This window comes from Panthera leo, chromosome B1, assembly GCF_018350215.1.
Source record: "Panthera leo isolate Ple1 chromosome B1, P.leo_Ple1_pat1.1, whole genome shotgun sequence".
NCBI lineage: Eukaryota > Metazoa > Chordata > Mammalia > Carnivora > Felidae > Panthera > Panthera leo.
Genome location: NC_056682.1, coordinates 82597752 through 82613002, shown reverse-complemented (window position 1 = coordinate 82613002; position 15251 = coordinate 82597752). Strand labels below are relative to the sequence as shown.

Sequence of the window (15251 nt, the reverse complement as noted above, 5' to 3'; positions counted from 1 at the left end):
TTTACCTGTGTGCACCATTTTGTGGTCGCATTCAGCATTTATTCACTCTGATAGATTGTTTTAATTTTTTTTATCCCACAGTAGTATTTCTGGGAGGTATTCCAGAAGTGAGAACTCCTCTGGAATAGGGATTGCATCTACTTAGCTTCTGTTTCTCAGTGTTTGTCACAGTTTTGCCACAGTGACAAGTCTAATTAGATAGAGTTGCGTCAGAACAATGACTCCAAAGTAACTATTTTAAAATATGAACAAAGCCTGTTTTTTCGTTGTCTCTTCTTTGTTTTTGTTTGTTTCTTAAATTCCACCTATGAGTAAAATTATATGGTACTTGTTTTTCTCTGGCTGACTTATTTCACTTAGCCTTATACCTTCTAAATCCACTCATGTTGTTGTAAATGTCAAGATTTCACTCTTTTTTACGGCTGAGTAATATTTCATTGTGTATGTATACTACAACTTCTTTATCCATTCACCTATGGATGGACACTGGTTGCTTCCATTTCTTGGATGTTGTAATTAATGCTGCAATAAACATAGGGGTGCACATATATTTTCAAATTAGTGTTTTGATTTTCTTTGGGTAAATATTCAGTAGTGGAATTGCTGGATCATATGGTATTTTGATTTCTATTTTTTTGAGGAAGCTCTATGCCGTTTTTCACAGTGGCAACACCAGCTTGCATTTCCACAAACAGTGAAATAGGTGAAAGGATAAGAGTACACTTCTTGTGATCAGTAATCACTTCTTGTGATTAGTTTCAGACCTGAAACTAATATCCTACTATATGTTAATTACACCTGAATTAAAAAAAATTAATGAACAAACTTTGTTCCCCATCTGAGAGATACTGGTGTATAGTAACTAAAAATTCTTGTCTTATTTTCTTACCATGAATGCTGAACGGTAAGGCCTCTGTGGTAACCACATCTGTATAAAACAGAACTTAAGAAAAAGATCAGAAATAAGGTAACTGAGTGGACTCCAGAACATATCATAAAATAAAAATTTATTCCATGTCTCTCCCAGTGGCAGCTCTGGAATTTCTACATCAGGGCTTTACAGCTGAGGAAAATGTATCTTTATTTCCTCATGTGTGAAATGATAAAACCTGCCTCAAAATATTATAAGGACTAAATTAGTTTAGTGTGTGTGTGTGTGTGTGTGTGTGTGTGTGTGTACACGCATTAACAGAGTACTTGGCACATAATGAGCTTTAAATACATGTTGGTTATTATTGTTATTATTCTTATAAAGGGGGGAAAGACTGGAAGCTGTTTTTGCACAGTATTTTCCATAACTTTGAAAAATTGTTGAAAGGGGGAGAATCGTGATGATTACATAGGATGAAAGTTCTGCCTCATGCCTCCCTGTCTCCACCTCCTTGGTCCAATTCTACTTTCCTGGTAAAAATTAAAACAAAGGCATGACCGAATTCAGTTTTCTTCTTGTTGATAGAGGGTGAGTCAATTCTTTTTTCTCTTTCAAAAGTAGCATTTCAGAGTTGTAATAGAATTGTAGGAAATGCTGGCTCCAGTCTGAGGTGACTGGCTGAGGATGTGGATAACCAAGTGATGTAATAAATTCTAGGCCATGGTTATTCTTTAGAATAAACATAAGCACGCAAATATATTCTCATATATCCTTTTAAAATCTCATGAAATGCATTATAAATTGTTTTTTAACATTAAACAATTATACTTTTAAACTTTATAAATGTAAAATTATGAATTGTTTTATCAAGTTTGATAAATTAAATAGGATTTTTTATTGCAAAAATAATCTAGGTTCAATGAAGAAAAGTTGGGAAATGTGAGGAAAGCAAGAACAATATAAAAATCATCCATTATCAAACCACCTAGAGATGGGCACTTTAAACATTTTGGTATATAGCCATTTGAACTTTTAGCTACTGCATCTAAATATAGGATCGTTGTGTTTTAAGTATGTATAAATATGTACATAGTGTTTAAAATATTATACCACAGACATGCACCATATGCCACAGATTATTCTTCTATGACAAGATTTTTAATGGCTGTATAGAATTCCATTGTATGAATGTACCATTGTTCAGTCATCAATCACTGACTTTGAGCATTTCTGTTATTTATGCTTATGAGACTTATAAATCATTCTTAGATAAATATCAGTGAACTAAACTCTGTGGATGTATCTCTGCTTATACCTTTGAAACATTCTAGTGAGAGAAATGGGGCCCAACCACAATGAAGAGTGAGTGGAAAAGTGCCTCCAGACGTTCCCCAGAGAGAGTGTCACTTTGGCGCTTCAGCTAAATGCTCAAGGTTTCCTCGGGAATCTACAAAGAATTGAAAATGTCTGACATTTCTGGTCAGTCTACTCAAGGTCAGAGTACCAAGACCTCCCTCTTCCTACCAGCTGCCAGCTAATCCTTACCCCCAAATTGTGCAGGCAGGAAACATTATCCCCAAACTGTTTTCTGCAATGTTTTCCCCTCTTTTATAAATCCTATTTTCACCATGTTCTTCAACTTGGTCCAACCACCTGATTCATCACATGTATTTAAAAAAACTGCTGTACAGATTCACTACATATGATAAATGAAATACACCTCTAAGTTAATCTTCAACACTCAGGTGTGATGACTTAAAAGATAATATAAGAAAAAACATTTTTAAACAATAACCTGGTGATGGTATTTGAAGTTCCAGCAAATATTAAGATCAAAATTATGGAAAGAAATATTTTTATTGAGGATCAATGAAAGTGTGTAAAAATTATAAAAAAGGATAACTAATGAACGAACTTATCTATAGCTCTTAGTTAATGTTACATCTCCTTTATACCCTTCAGTTCAGTATAATTATTTACATGTAGGGCATTAATTTATAATTGCTTTAGGATACCAAATAGATTCTTTTGAGATGTAAAACTTGTTTCCAGGGCTGCTAGTTCCCAGGGCTAGCTCATTTTGAATTCCCTCAGCATTAGAAGAGTGCTTTGTACATAATAGGTATTCAGTGAAATACTAATAGTTATACAGTTTTTGGCCAATTTCTTATAGAGAAACAACTAGGTGAGTTTCCAGATTGCATCTAAAATGAACATAACAAGGAAGTAAATAAGCCCTACTCAAAGTGGCAGGTACAGAATGAGTGCAAGAATATTTGAAAAACACACATTCACAGAAGACCAACAAAATACTTTAAACATTTCAATAACATTCACATATTTTAAGCCCAAGAAAAAAAATCTAAAAGTGAGAAAGAAAACAAACCACACCCAAATTTTTAAGGGTTAAAAGTGTTAAAATGCTAAAAACTTTAACTGAAGCCAGTGGGGAGTTTTCACTGTGAGCACAAATATGCCCCTCCTCCAGGCTTCCTAAGTCTTCCACAGGACATCAGGGACTGCAGGAGTCTGGGGCCAGTGAGGGAGGTGTGCTCAGTCTAAGGGCCGCGGACCCCCTCCTCTTTATGCACACCTATAAGGCCTTGTGTGATCCAGCCACCCCCCCCCCCCTTTTCTCCACACCTCATTGCTTGCCCCCAACCTTCTCTCTTCAGGTGCAAGCCACACTAAGACGCCTCTTGGTTCCTGAAATGTCCTGTACTCTTTCGATGCCCACACCTTTGTGCTTCCTCTTCCCTTTGCCAGAAATATCCCTTCCCAGCCTCATCTTGCCTAGCTATCTGCTTTTCAGGTCTCAGTTTAATACCATTTCCTTTTGGAGGTCCTTTCTTATTTTCCCTACCTAGACCACAAACTCTACCAACTCTCCAGGGTTTGGCATGGTGTGGTAGAGTCCCAGTGAAACGTTATGATTGACTATTTGTAATCCAAATCTGTCTTACCAGGGCCTTCATGGTTACAGGGAACCTTGGGTATTCATTCATTTATACATTAATTTACAAAAGTGTTTTAGCATGTTTACAAAGAACACAACAAACAAACCAACAAACGAATAATTCACGGTCTTCACAGCAAGGAAATTCCAGTTTAGTAAAGAAACCCAAAGATTTAACCCATGTATAATAAGGTGTCTTAAGGTGGCGGGGAAGTGGGGGCACAAAGGAGACTATGGTCAATTCTCTGGGAAGGAGCAGAAGGTGGAAAGGAACACCTCCATGAGGTGTTCTCCTCTTGAGAGAACTCTAGGATTTCGACTGTGTGGCTATTTAGGTATAGAGTCAGTAGTGTCAGCAGTGTGTTGGAATTTGATACTATTAAGGGAACTGCAAGTATCTATGCAACTGCAGCACAAGATGTGAAGAGACCAATGCAGCAAACAAGGGAAACAGCTGAAGAGGTAGTGAAGTGCGATGTGGTGTGGGCTGTGGTAGGGAATTTGGACTATATCCTTAAAGCAGTGGAAAGACCATAAAGGGTTTGAACCAAATTTTCATTTGGGGAAGACCACTGTCAATAGCAGGCTGGATGATGTGGGAAAAAAGCATGCCCAGAACTCATCTTAAGAGTATCCCACCTTGTGTTCAGTAGTGGCCAAGATAAGCAGTCCCCTGGGAACCCAGCCACACCTCCTCACAGAGCTTCCTTATCACTACTTTGCATTGCTTTTGGTGGAGAAGGCCTGTAGTCTAAAGGCTTAAAGGAGGAGAAAATTACAGCAACTTGTAAAAAAATATGGCAAAGACCCAACAATAGTATCTAACATTTCTTAAAACTGGTACATTAGTGCTCTGAATTTTAAACAAAGTCAGAGGAGGAGAAAAAAGTATTTTAAATGTATAAACAAAGTACATGTAACTTTTAAAAAATTTTTGATATTGAAATGAGAAGATGCTTAGGGAAAGAGACCTCATCAAAATAAGTCTTGAACTTTATCAAAACCATTTTAATTCTCTAGCAAATAGACTTTTTTTCTTTTCCAACAGCTATTTCTCAGAGGAAAGGAGAGTTTAGTGGAAATTTTGTTCCGAAGAAGTAGAAGCTGAAGCCCAAAGCTCCAAGTTGTAGTCAGAGCTCAGGAATATCTAACATCAAAGGCAATACATTGTTTAGAGGAACAAAGTCCTTGAGGCAATTTCCAAAAATTGCATATACTTTATTCAAGTCCCAATTGTGAATGTTGTGTTTTACTTGCACCCTTACAAAACCTGAATGGTGGCCAAATTGATATGAGGCTAAAATTTTCCAGTTATGTTCTTAGAAATACCTGCTTTAATTCTCCAGATTTAGTTGTTTTGATGCAATTTCTTACCACAGTCACCTAAAGTCACCAACACAGTAAGTAAATACTTACAGTAAATAAATAAACAAATGTCTTAAGAGCAACTTAATAAAAAATGCTTTTAAACTTCTTTTGCTCAATAATCAAATATCTGGAGCTGATCTATAAAATGATCTTTGTCATGGTTTTCCTTCCATTTTCAGAAAGAAAAACAGATAATCTTGTAAATATTTCAATAGAAGTTAATACTTGTGCTTGCTCAGCAGTATGAAGAGGACTCAGATATCTGTTGCTAAAATACATAGTTTGCAAAAAAAAAAAAATGTCAGCTTGAAAGAAAAATAGCTCTACTTACTCACATAAATTTTTATATTTTCTAGTACTTAGTTAAAAGATAGATTCACATGGGACAAATTGAATAATTTTATCAAACACTTCAAATTAAATACACTAGCCCCTGGTTGAAAAATGTCACCTAGGAGAAACAAAAGAAGTATCTCTTTGTACATTCCCAGGTGCTTAAGCTACTTTCAAAATTCAAGGTAAGGAAACCAAAATCCATAATATATACCCGTAACAACCATTGGGAGTATTTTGATGTTTACATTTGACAGCAATAGCTCTCCAGTCTATCTCGCTCTCCCACGTTCCTTGGCCCTAATCAGCTAATGGACATCTGAGGACACATGCAGTTATGCAAAGCAGCAAAATTTCTGTGAATAAGGGGATACACAGGGCTTTTTACAATAGAATCTTCAGTTAGATTGATTAGGTAGAAAGCATCCAAGCAAATCTGCAACCATTGAACAACAGATGTGGTTTGCCTAAAACTCTTAGGGATGGGCTTATGAGAAAGGCCTCTCTCTCTCTCTCTCTCTTTTTCTCTTGTGCTCTGGGCCCCCAGATTTCTGTAAATAAATTGGCTTTCAACAAATCTGATTGCATCATTCGCTAATGAAAGGTCAATTTAAATACTGTCCTTTTTAACTCAGAAGGTACTTTTACATTTTATATTACAAGGTCTCTTGGAACAACAATCCAACTTCTTTACACATAAGAAATTTGATATCATAAAAATTAAATGATAAGCTCAGTTTAACACAGCTGGGAAGGAATAGAACCAAGACCTAATTCTGCTGGTTCCAATAATGTTTCCATTTCCAGATCTGTGACTGGTCAAAATCTTGTCAGCAAGATTTCTTGGATGTATTAGCATATTAGCTGGTGAACATTAGGGTGCATTGTACACACACACACAAAAGACAATTAAATTCTGGGATCTTAGGGCCAAGGAGTTTTAAAATAGTCATGTATTATTCATTTTGACTTTTTCACACCAATTTATTGTACTAATTACATTACATCTCTTAGCCCTCAGTGTCCTCTTGCTATAGCCTCTTGCTACAACCATTACTGTTCTAGTAATTTTGACACGAGGGTCATTTTTTAAATCTGTTCAATTTTCCTAGGAAGAGCACAGCCAGACTATTCCTGAAAAATCCCACTGCCATATATATGTGTACATATATTGAATATATATATATTGAATATATATATTGAATATATATATTGAATATATATATATAGAATATATATTGAATATATATAGAATATATATATATTGAATATATGTATATTCTATATATTGAATATATATAGAATATATATATAGAACATATATATAGAATATATATAGAATATATATATGTAGAATATATATATATTGAATATATATGTAGAATATATATATATTAAATATATATGTAGAATATATATATATTGAATATATATATATAGAATATATATATATTGAATATATATGTAGAATATATATATATTGAATATATATATATATAGAATATATATATTGAATATATATATAGAATATATATATATTCAATATATATATAGTATATATATATATAGAATATATATGTTCAATATATATATATATAGTATATATATATATATATATATATACTATATATATATATGAGGTATTATGGAAGGTGTGTCAGCATTTGGCTACCCAACATTACACATTTCCTTAGTTCCTCTAAAAAGTATACTCTGCAGTCCTTACCCCATGCTTACTTACAATGACTCGCTGGTCGAAACTGGAAGGATGGGAAGAACTTTAGGTAGAAATGTGGAAAAGGAGGAATGAAGGTAAAGAAATAGCATGAGCTAAAATGTGAAGACAAGGACATTGCAGTGTGCATTTGTGTGGAGACCAGGAGACAGGTGGCAGGCAAAGGCTGGCAAACTTCTCAGATTGACAAGAATTTAAAGTTTAAGTAGAAAATTAGTGCAAAACAAAACACAAGGGTAGCTTCAGCAAGGCCTCAAATTCCTCATTTAAAATTTTGTTTCAGTCCCCAAATACTGAAATGGCATTTGCTATGGCACTTTGTACAAAGTACATTACAGAGACTGGAACTGAATCACATAGTTTTAGGTTCTGGAAGGGTGTAATGAATGAATTAATATACCACCCAGAATATTAAAGATTCCAAATTTTCATGACTGTATCATCTCACACTTATAATATCTGAATTGTTCCAGAACATTCACCTCCTTTCTTTCTTACCCTCACAGCTCTGCCCTCACAGTTGTGCACTAAAACAGACTGAGACATCTGTATATTGAGGCAGGGAACATGAGAAGGTCCCTGTCACTATTCCCAGGGTACCAAGAAGGAGGGGCAACTTGTGGGCCCAGGACACATTTAGGGATACAATGGGGAATAGAGGTCCAGTCTCCTAACACCATCCTCTGTGCTCTATCCACCAAATCACACGGCTCTCCCAAATAGTTGACATTCTAACATGAAATGTTATTAGAAGGAATAAAAATAAAGTGCAATATTGGACAAATAGCCTACAAGTTTGCTTTATGCCAAAACTTCCAGTAGCCGAGCTCCTGTCATGATGTGATAAAGTCAGCTCTTACAGCTGTTGGTTTGGGTTTGGTTCCCTCCTGACTTACAGTTGATAGAAGTCTTATCTTAAGAGAGCAAACTCTTACAAGGACACATCCTGCATATGAAATGCCTTAAATAGTTTCCAACTCAGAAAACTAAATTTTCTAAGTGCTATAGGTTTGTTTGTTTGTTTGTTTGTTTTTTTGGCACTGGATGACCATGAATGTTGGTTGATACATTTATTTGTGGAAGTTTTACATAGCTAATCTGTGGTAAAATAGTGACAAAAACTCACATCTGCTGACTTCCAACCCAGTGTCTTTTCTGCCAGGCCCTATTATTTTATACAGAATGAATGTATAAATAGGGATCTTGCCTGCCCCCCCCCCCCAAAAAAAAATGTTTGGAGAAAGCTTTGGCTGTTAAGCAATAATATACTCAATTTTGCTCTTGAAACAAAGGATTGACAAACTCAATCTGGGTCAAGTTGTCATTCATTTTTCTTTTTTGGAAGGGTTTTAGTAAGCCAAAATAGCCAGTTACAATTCAGAAAAAATGAGCCTGCTAAAGAACAGAGTGGTTGTTGTGATAATATTTGAGCCTAGTGTTTTGAATAGCTCTCAATATTCTGTTTGAACTTTCTGATCCTTAGCTCTTAAGGAAGGGAACAGCCTGTTAACTGGTGCATTTAGCAGGTGAGGTGTCAAACGCAATGACCCAGCTTCTGTTCGTCTATAGAGTGACATGCTCTGGCAGTTCCCTTGAAGCGAGGTAGTCACACTTCTGCCTTTCCTTAACTTGACAGAATAATAGCTCCTCATTGAGTCTGACTTGAAGCTGCTGTGGACTAGAATGACAACAGCTTCCCGCAGGAACCTTGAACTTTATAGCCTGGTTCTGTACTACCCAGCTGCTGGCCATTTTCGTTGGTTCAAATCATTGTTGAGGCAGCAGGGTTAGAGAGATAAATCAGCCTATAATCTCGGCCACTGTATGTTCTTCAGCCCAGACAGAAGGAAAGCAAGGGATGTTCATCTACATTGTCCCAGTGAGAAAAGAGGTCAGAGTTCCAGTCCAGTCCAAGCTTTGCCACTCACTGGCTGAGGATCTGAGTAAGTCACTAAACTTATCTGAGCCTCAGTTTCTTGCTTCTAATATGAGAGTAATGGAACAGATATCCTGTAAAGAATGTCACTACTCCAGAATCATGGAAATTTATATGGCTGAGATAATAATATTCATATTTAACACATTATGTATTCATTACATGCTGGGTATCCTCTCTTGCCACCTTCAAAACCTGAGAGCATATTATTATACATTAACCATTATTTGTAGAGGAGAAAAACAAAGATCAGAAACATTGCCTAACTTGCCTAAGAGATTCAGTTGATAAATGGCAGAGCTGGGTTTTAAATTCAGATCTATTTGACTGCAGAGCTGTCTCCAAAGGTCTACTATGATCTATGCAGAATAAAAAGAATGAGAGCTCCAAGTAAGTTGCTTTGAGAGATTAAATGCTCAACAAATTATGTAACTACTCTCAAACAAGTCTTCACTTATGGCAAAGTAGGGCTAAGTGAAAAGATACAAAAATAATAACTCACCTTGTGTGTAACCTGAGGTGGGAGGGGGGTACCTCTAACACAGAAGGGCAGGGTGACATGTAGTGTCACAGCCATGTTATGGAAAGACAGATGTTTCTGGTTAGTAACAATTTGTTAGCTGAAACCTCCCTTTTTTTGAGGCAAGCATCTTTCAATCCACTTACTATGCCTATCCCAAATCCTCAGAACAAAAGAGGATCACGTACTTTAGGTGTGCCAGCTTTATTTAAAATATTGGCATTTTGGCAGCTGAACTTCCTGCACACATTAGGTTTGAACTTAAGGAGTTAGGCTGGATGAGAAAAATTCTAATTAAAAGTGAAGGGGCGCCTGGGTGGCTCAGTCAGTTAAGCTTCCGACTCTTGATTTTGACTCAGGTCATGATCTCAACGATTGTGAGATGAAGCCCTGCATCGGGTGTGGAGCCTGCTTGGGAGCCACTTTCCTTCTGCCCCTCCCCCAATGGTGCACTTGCTTGGCAAAATGAAAAAAAAAAAAAAGAAAGAAAATCTTATCCCAAGGTTCTCACACCACTGATACTTTCTGCCACTGGTTGAACAATGACAAATAGCAACAATAGAAACTAGATCAACATTCTCAATCCTGACTGCATATTAGAACAATCTGTGGTGCACAGGCATGAGATTCCAGTGTGCTGCCAGTGGCGAGAGTCATTGCTCCAGACTAAATCCATATGTAGAAGCTTCATTTTCCAGGGCTTTGAGAGCTACTCTTAAATTTTCTGAGGTTCTTATGGCACCCTTATCTAGAGCTTGAACAAATTCAGAAGACAATTGGATAGTAGCCTGATTTGCTTGAGAAATACTAACATTCACAATTTTCCATATTACATGATGGTACTTCTTGTGGTTTTGTCTTAGAAAAGCCCCTCTTCCCCTGCAGTTGATTTAACTACATGCAGTTTGCAAGGGTAAGCTCCTGAGTGTGTGAAGCAGACGACAGGTGGAATGGCTCTACTGGGAAGGTGGGCAGTAAGCCTGGAGCCTCACACCCTGTGCCCACTGCCAGCTAGAGGCAGCTCCAAGGAGCTCTGCGAGAACTTAGCTAAGAAATCCTCAGTCTCAAACTGACTTTTCAAATTGCAGAATGAAATCCCTTGTGCAGGAGTTGGCAGACTTTCTGTAAAGGGACAAAGAATAAATATCTGAGGTTTTGTGGGCCACATGTTGGTCTCTGTTACAGCTCTTGTCATTACAGTGCAAAAGTAGCTATAGGCAACGTGTAAGCCAAAGCATAAATAAATAAGTATGGCTTTGTTCCAATAATTATTGATAGACACTAACATTTTATTGATTTTATAGATTTTATTAATTTTTTTTAACTTTCATTTATTATTGAGAGGCAGAGAGAGACAGAGCATGAGCAGGGGAAGGCCAGAGAAAGGGGGAGACGCAGAATCCGAAGCAGGCTCCAGGCTCTGAGCTGTCAGCACAGAACTCGACATGGGGCTCGAACCTATGGACCATGAGATCATGACCTGACCTGAAGTCGTTCGCTTAACAGACTGAGCCACCCAGGCACCCCGATAGACACTAACATTTTAATTTTACATAATATTCACATGTCACAAAGTATTATTATTCTTCTGATTTTTTAAAGCACTTAAAAAAGTAAAAGGCATTGTTAACTTGCAAGCTATCCAAGACCAGTGGTGGTCAGGGTTTGGCTCCCAGGCTGTAGTTTGCTGGCTCCTGCATTACTGTATTTAGAATCTCTGGCTATGGAACTCAGTTGTCAGTATCTTATAGAGACAGTCCCTCAGATAATTCCAACATGTAGTCAAGGTAGTGAATTCCTTCATTAATGGGCCTTGAAATCAATTCACTGTGTCATTACTGGCATTAAAATAGTAAATTGTACAAAATAGAAGAGACTGCATCACACATAATAAGGACACTTATTATTTTGTGGAATTTTGTTTCATATATGTTTATATACTTGTGCACAATGACTTACAGTATACATTCACTACGTCCTAATCACATGTGAATGTGTCCTAACGTTGATATACCTTGCTGTACCCTACCTGAAGACCTGGCCTCCGGAGGGGCTGAGGGAATTGACATCCCATGACACAACTGAAATCCATTCAAGGCACCCATGAGCTGTTGCCGAGTTGGCTCCACCCTAGAACAATCTTATCCAGCTTTTATAGGGTCCCTAAAAGCAGTTACAGTTTCTAAGTGTACTGCATCATTAAACTGATTTAAGAGTTCTGAGAGAGAATTCTTAAGAACATAAAGTTAACCACTGGGATAATTACAAATAGGTTATATACATTCAAAACAGGAGGAGGATAAAAGCAAACTGACCATAGTGTGTATGTCAAAACAGCAGAAATAAATCATTAAAAAAATAAAAGTGTGGAATAAAGGCAACAAAAGATACTACATGTCACTTGTGAGCCCATAAATGTACATAAATTGAATTTCCATATTAAAATACAAAGACCTTTAGATTGAGTCAAAATAGGAAAAAAGGCCCCAACAAATGTATGCTAGATCACAAGGAGCACAAACAAAACTAAAGAATGCAAAATGTGTAAAAAAAAAAAAGTGCGAAGGTATGTTAGACAAATAAAAATAAATAAAAACAGGAATCAAAAATTTAAGATTAGACAAAGTAGAATTAAAGGCAAAGACACTTGCAAAGACATGGAGGATTAATTTATACTGTTAAAGGATCTATTACACAATGATTCTTAGGTAAATATGGGCCATTATATCCCCAAAACAGAGCAACAAGAAATATAAAGCAAAAGAAGAAACTGACAGAATTACAATGGTTGTGGAACAATTTTAACAGTGATAGATCAATGAAGCAAAAACAAAACAAAACGAAATACTGACAGGACCTGAAAAATATCTGACTTGCAATCACAAGTGATTGATGTTGACTTTTCTGGAGTAATAAATCAATGAGAATAAACTTTACGGTGTGTCCCTACATTCCTATAGACTCATTTTGAAGTGACGTTGCTGAATTGCCTGACAAGATGGCTTTGAGATCTGTACGTGACAGAATAGCTCAGAGGACACCAAGAGGCATATTTGTGCAGTGTCTCTCCTAGCAAGATGCAATTTCACTGCCATGGTTCATCTTTCCAGTTGGCTTTAATAGATGGACTATACTCACTTTTCGTACTTTAGGATTATTTTCTTTCATTTGATTTTTAAGTGCAATCATGACTAAGAAATAAGTGGTAATCATCAAAGGTATGATCCTTAGATTAAAAGGTACCTAGCCCAGATTAAAAGGAGCAAAAGGCTAACATCATAGTCCCCCAATTGGGGTTCATTAAGTGCAGCAGCAGAAGACAGACCATCAGCTTTCATTATAGGCTCCACTTTAGTGAAAGCATAAGCAGAACACTGACAATGTTGCAAGTCAGAAGAGCCAAGCCTGAAACAAGCCCATATGACAAACGAGGTAGTTTAATGTATTGATTAAGTGCATAGATTCTAGAGCCAGCCTTTGTGGGTTCAAACTAATTTCCCTACTAGTTGAGGCCTTGGGCAGGTTGGGTAATTTCTCGGTACCCTTGTTTCATCTTTTGTAAAATGGGGATAATAATTGTTGCTTACCTTATAAATTACTGACTTAGTAAAATGAGTTAAAATATGTGTAAATTTTTGCACAAATAGAAAAGCTGTTCTTAAAATTCCTATGGAATTTCTAGAACCACAAATAACCAAATTAATCTTGAAAAAGAACAAAGGTGGAGGACTTACACTTCAAAATTTCAAAACTTATTACAAAGCAACAGTAATCTAAACAGTGTGCTGCTAAACTTCATACTCAACACACCTCTGGAGGCAAGGGAAACAAAAGTAAAAATGAACTACTGGGACCTCATCAAAATAAAAAGCTTCTGCACAACAAAGGAAACAATCAGCAAAACTAAAGGCAACTGACAGAATGGGAGAAGATATTTGCAAATGACATATCAGATAAAGGGTTAGTATCCAAAATCTATAAAGAACTTATCAAACTCAACACCAAAAAAACAAAGAATCCAGTGAAGAAATGGGCAAAAGACATGAATAGACACTTCTCCAAAGAAGACATCCAGATGGCCAACTGACATATGAAAAAATGCTCAATGTCACTCATCATCAGGGAAATGCAAATCAAAACCACCATGAGATACCACCTCACACCCGTCAGAATGGCTAACATTAGCAACTCAGGCAACAACAGATGTTGGCGAGGATGCAGAGAAAGAGGATCTCTTTTGCATTGTTGGTGGGAATACAAGCTGGTGAAGCCACTCTGGAAAACAGTATGGAGGTTCCTCAAAAAACTAAAAATAGAACTACCCTACCACCCAGCAATTGCACTACTAGGCATTTATCCACAGGATACAGGTGTGCTGTTTCGAAGGGACACGTGCACCCCCATGTTTATAGCAGCACTATCAACAGTAGCCAAAGTATGGAAAGAGCCCAAATGTCCATCGATGGATGAATGGATAAAGAAGACGTGGTATATATATACAATGGAGTATTACTCGGCAATCAAAAAGAATGAAATCTTGCCATTTGCAACCACATGGATGGAACTGGAGAGTATTATGCTAAGTGAAATTAGTCACTCAGAGAAAGACAAAAATCATACGACTTCGCTCATATGATGGCTTTAAGAGACAAAACAAATGAACATAAGGGAAGGGAAACAAAAATAATATAAAAACAGGGAGGGGGACAAAACAGAAGAGACTCATAAATATGGAGAACAAACTGAGGGTTCCTGGAGGGGTTGGGGGAGGGGGGATGGGCTAAATGGGTAAGGGGCATCAAGGATTCTACTCCTGAAATTATTGCTGCACTGTATGCTAACTAATTTGGATGTAAATTTTAAAAAATAAAAAATAAAATTAAAAAATAAATAAATAAAAAATAAACTCTGAGGACCAAAAAAAAACCAAAAAAAACCCCAAAAAAACAAAACAACAACAACAACAACAAAAATCCCACAACAAAACAAAACAAAACAAAACAAAACAAAACAAAACAAAAAAACAATGTGCTGCTGCTCAAAGAATCAAAGGAATAGAATTGGGAGTCTAGAAATAAACCCACATTTTTATTAATCAATTTTCAACAAGGGTTCCAAGACCATTAAATAGTGAAAGAACAGTCTCTTCAACAAATTGTGCGAGACAACTAGTATCCTAATGCAAAAGAATGAAGTTGGATTCTTATCTCACATCATCTAAAAATATCAGATCAAAAAAAGGACCAAAGACATAAATATGAGTTAAAATTATAAAACCCTTAGAAGGAAACATGGGAGTAAATCTTTATGTTCTTGGATTTGCAGTGGTTTTCTTTTGCAATATAGGACACCTAAGGCACATGCAACAAAATTTTAAAAAATAGGTAAATTGGACTTCATCAAAATTATAAACTTTTTGTGTTATCAAAGGATGTTCTCAAGAGAGTAAAAACATGATCCACAGGATGGGAGAAAATATTTACAAATCATCTATCTGATAAGGGTCTTGTATACAGAGTATATAAAGAACTG

At 36.4% G+C, this 15251-nt stretch overlaps 1 protein-coding gene across 1 annotated transcript in view; it reads right to left on the bottom strand.

The window, feature by feature from the left end:
- Positions 1-15251, bottom strand: part of GYPA (glycophorin A (MNS blood group)) — a 36444-nt gene that overhangs the window by 11833 nt on the left and 9360 nt on the right. Inside the window, exon 3 of the mRNA XM_042933915.1 lies at positions 890-928. Within this exon, the coding sequence (XP_042789849.1) occupies positions 890-928 (39 nt within the window). The remainder of the gene's footprint in view (positions 1-889; positions 929-15251) is intronic.